Below are 4,259 nucleotides of genomic sequence, written 5' to 3'. Positions count from 1 at the left end.
TTGGGCAGACTCTGGAAACCAGAGGGACTAGAAAGGAAAACCAGGAAAATGTAAGTAGAAAATATCCAGGAGACAAAGCACACAGAAGCCTGAATTCAGAAGCTATATCCCTGACACAGGATTGCTCAGTCCTGTACCATTATTCCAGAGGAGGTGAGATACTGATTCTCTTTAGCTGTAAAAACAATCAGCTTGGGGACAAAATCCATCAACTTTAAAGATGAACATGGAAAGGAAAATACATCAGTTCAGACTAAAAGATGTGAAATAAACCCCTAGCAATCTCATCATTTGGCAAATTAAGTCAAAAGCCCAGTGCTCATTCCTTTAAAGGAAAAGCAGATACTTCCCAAGTAGTCTGTGCCTCCCTATATGAGACAAGTATCACTGTTTTAATCCTTGGTAGCCACAGGGAAGTAAACAAAACCCTGAGAAAAGCCTTCAGCAACTCTAACAATGGCTAAAGTCTCAATTCAAAACAAAACAAAAAACCCCAAACAAACAAACCACATAAACAGGAAACAAAGAATAATTGTGCAACAAAAATACAAGATATTATTGAGAGGTGAAAAATAAATGTTCTGGAGAGCAGATACTTCTCTGCAAATCTTCTGTGATGCTTGTACATAAGCAAGTCCCTGACTACAGATTAGAAGAGGTAAAAATGACCAAGATTCTTACCCCAGCTAGTGAACTCCCATTTCATTTCCACATAAAAGTCAGGGGTCTGCAAAGGGAAAATACTTTATGAAATAGTTTTAATCTAATATGCAGTACAACATTTCCCATTAATATTTTAGATAAAGAAAAACAGAACTCAAGATACGATAAATTAGCATTAAAAACAATGAAATTGAAACTAACAAACATAAAAGACATTGACTGGCCACTAAGGATGAGCTATTCTCTTCCTTATTTCACTATAGGAGCACTAACACCTTCAAGATTTAGGCTCTAATGCTGGAGTTCATGACTAAGGATTTCAAAGTAAAGTTAAGGGGAAAGCCTCCATCTCCCACAGACCATGGAACATGCAAGCTGAAACAAAGAACACGATTGCCCATCTGGTAGGTCAGTTTACTTAACTGAACTACTTGAATGAGAATTACAGTCTGGAGTAAGAGGTTGAAACTAAACAATTACCTCATTAATCTTTTGGAGTAGTTCAGGCACCCCTCCAAGTGTCATCGAGGCCTGCTGGTAGTCCCGGTGCTGCAGGATCATTTGGACCATCTCTGGGTCTCCTGTGCTGACAGCCTCGTGTAACACTGAAAGGAAACCCAGACCCCAGCTAGTTTGTTTGCTTTCTGAGCAGAACACACAGTCTAAAAGCAGCCAAAATACAACTGAAAAGTAGTAACATACAACTTCTGTTTTCCAGGTCATCTTTACCTGTCCATCCCTGTGCATTCTCTTTGGTGACATCTGCCTTGTGCTGAAGGAGGACCTTGGCAGACTCTAAATAACCCAAGGAAACAGCCAGATGCAGTGGGGTCCGGCCTCGTGGGTCACGTTGATCAACATCCTGTCGAGTAGCAGAGAGGAAAATGCTGGAGCTGTCCTATCAAACACAACTAACCAGAGCACACTGAGAAGAGTTTATACATAAAGAAAGCTTCTAAGTAGTAATCCAGGTGTCAATAGTCCCTAGTTATTCCCACGGATCAGCCTGTGGTGCACAGCCCTTCTGCACCCCGTACAGCCCAGTCTGACTTCCTCACTGAAACAAAGAGAAGCAGAACCAGGCTGAGAGAGCCCACATGGTCAGAGCTGGTATCACTGCAAGACATGACTGAGTTCCTGTTGATGCTTCTCATTTCTTTCTCTGCCATTATTTCCCTTTCAGAAAGGGGTCTCTTTGATGAGCAGACAGTTCTAATCTGTGTGCATTACACCATGGACAGTTAACAGCCTAAGCCCATAGAGGGTTTAACTTTATACAACAGGAGCAGGGGAAAAGAAGAAAAAAAAACCAAAACAGGGCATATAACACCAATTTTGTACAGCACTTTTTGAAAGTATCGAAGCAAATGGGATTTTACAAAGCATCCATTTGACTGACACACACAGCACAATGAAGGGTGAGTGCATTTTATACAAGTCACTAAACACAGAACATTAAAAAAAAAAAATCACACAGGCATGAATACCCAAAACATGCAAGCACAACATACTCATACCTTACATATTTTTCACTATTAGCTTAGAGATTTGAAACAGAAGAGCATCTATAACTAAAGGAAAAGGGGAAAGTCAATAGCAGAATAAGAAAGAAAAGTCATTATGCAAGTTAACACGGTTATCTGACAGCACTGAGTTGGAAAGATCACACACAGAGTACGGAAAGCTTCATTTTAAAGCATTCTCTTTTCACTTCTGTGGTGAAATACTAATTAATTTGCTTCCCCGCTTCCTCCAATGCCCACTGCACTGACAGGCAAAGGACTCTTAAGGTGTCCCACCCAGGTGCTTCTGCTGCTGCTAACTGGTAACCACACATCCTACTCGTTGTTTGTTGTACCAAGTGCAGCTGGCAAGTGTCTTTTGATTCCTCACGTGCCCCTCCAACAGCAAGCTTAGCCCAAGGAAGAAGGAGGAAACATATCTTTGGAACACTTAAATAAGTCATTTACAAGCAGATAAAGGAAGTAAGAGACAAACATACTGCATCTGAACGTTGCTGGTTTCCTCACACTGTGAAGTGTTGCAGGCAGGGAGCAGCACCTCAGGTGTGGGGGTCACCCAGCTGCAGTCTCAGACCAACAAGCAGCAGAATGATCCTTATTTAATTACAGACTTCCACAGGCAAGAACATTATTGAAACAGAAATTTGCAGAAGCAAGTAAGGCTGAAGATGTTGTTAAGGAGTAATATTACATGAATTGGATAAAAAAGTAACCGCATTCCAAAGATTCTCCTAAAGAGCAGGACAGGAGCATGCTCTGAGCAAGCATTAGTAAATTGTGGTGTTCTGTTAGAATTGCAGATGATAACCACTAGTCAGGAGGTGGCACAGCTGATCTTTCGCTCATCTACTTGTGGTGCCAGGTAAAATGGAACTAACATGCTCTGCTTCTGCAACCTGTTCTCCAAACTAGCTAATGTCAGAGCTTTCATATCGTGTCTCCACAGGATGGATGTTTGCTGCTCCAGCTCTGCTGCAGCTTTTCAGGCCATTTCCTTACGTCATTACCATTTCTCTCTTAGGCTTCCCAGAGAGGGAACAGCTTTGTATTTTTCTACTTTACAACATGACACAATGATCCTTTTTTTTTTTTTTTTTCCCAGAGATGTTGAAAAAATTGCAGCCAGTATAAAAATGCTGCCCCCACAGTCTTGGCCAGCAATGAAGCCATAAGAACTGCTGGTGCTCAGCAAACTAGAGGTTGGTTTAATCAGCAGCAGCAGCCACCTTTGCTGCATGTTGACTATCCATTAAGGTAAGCAGTATTTATTGCTTTTCTGGCACAAAAGAATAAATATATGTATATATCATAGAATCATTAAGGTTGGAAGGGACATTAAAGATCATCAAGTTCCAACCCCTCTGCCATGAACAGGGAACCTGTATATATATATATACACACACATATATATATATCTCCATCATATCTGCACTTCCTGATCAGTTTCAGTGTATCCTAATCCTTTCTATAGAGCTAATCTGCAAGCTGTGCTTGCTCTGAGCACAGCTGTACAGGTATCAAGTCAATATTTCATATCTTATATAGCAGAAAGTACATTCCTACACTTTGTTACATCATTTCCTCAACCATAAACAGGTAAAGAAGAAGCAGCACAGCAATCCCACAAGCCCAGCAAACACACCTGGCAGCACCATTAAGGTTACTGCTCCCAAGAATGGCAGCAAGCAAGAGGCACCAGTCCCTATACCATGGCACAAGCTCTTTTGGGGCCACCAGCCCCAAAGCAGCCCCTCCACTCCTACACTTTGTTACATCATTTCCTCAACCATAAACAGGTAAAGAAGAAGCAGCACAGCAATCCCACAAGCCCAGCAAACACACCTGGCAGCACCATTAAGGTTACTGCTCCCAAGAATGGCAGCAAGCAAGAGGCACCAGTCCCTATACCATGGCACAAGCTCTTTTGGGGCCACCAGCCCCAAAGCAGCCCCTCCACTGCCCGGGTGTCCTGGTTACCTTGTTCTGCAGCTCCTTTTTCAGCTGCCTGTAGTCATTATTCCAGACCAGGACGTGCAGGGGAAACGTGCCGCTGGCCCTGCCAGGGGAACTCAT

General features: G+C 42.4%; 1 protein-coding gene across 1 annotated transcript in view; it reads right to left on the bottom strand.

Moving 5' to 3' along the window:
- ANKRD13A (ankyrin repeat domain 13A) overlaps nucleotides 1–4,259 on the bottom strand; it is a 12,269-nt gene extending 8,010 nt beyond the window's left edge. The window contains 5 exon segments of the mRNA XM_009996823.1: nucleotides 1–27; nucleotides 682–727; nucleotides 1,144–1,268; nucleotides 1,393–1,525; nucleotides 4,164–4,259. The exon segment at nucleotides 1–27 is cut by the window's left edge and continues 29 nt beyond it. Of these exon segments, the coding sequence (XP_009995125.1) occupies nucleotides 1–27; nucleotides 682–727; nucleotides 1,144–1,268; nucleotides 1,393–1,525; nucleotides 4,164–4,259 (427 nt within the window).

This window comes from Chaetura pelagica, unplaced genomic scaffold, assembly GCF_000747805.2.
Source record: "Chaetura pelagica isolate M959 unplaced genomic scaffold, ChaPel_1.0 scaffold294, whole genome shotgun sequence".
Taxonomy (NCBI): Eukaryota; Metazoa; Chordata; class Aves; order Apodiformes; family Apodidae; genus Chaetura; species Chaetura pelagica.
This window is presented reverse-complemented; position numbering and strand designations above follow the sequence as displayed.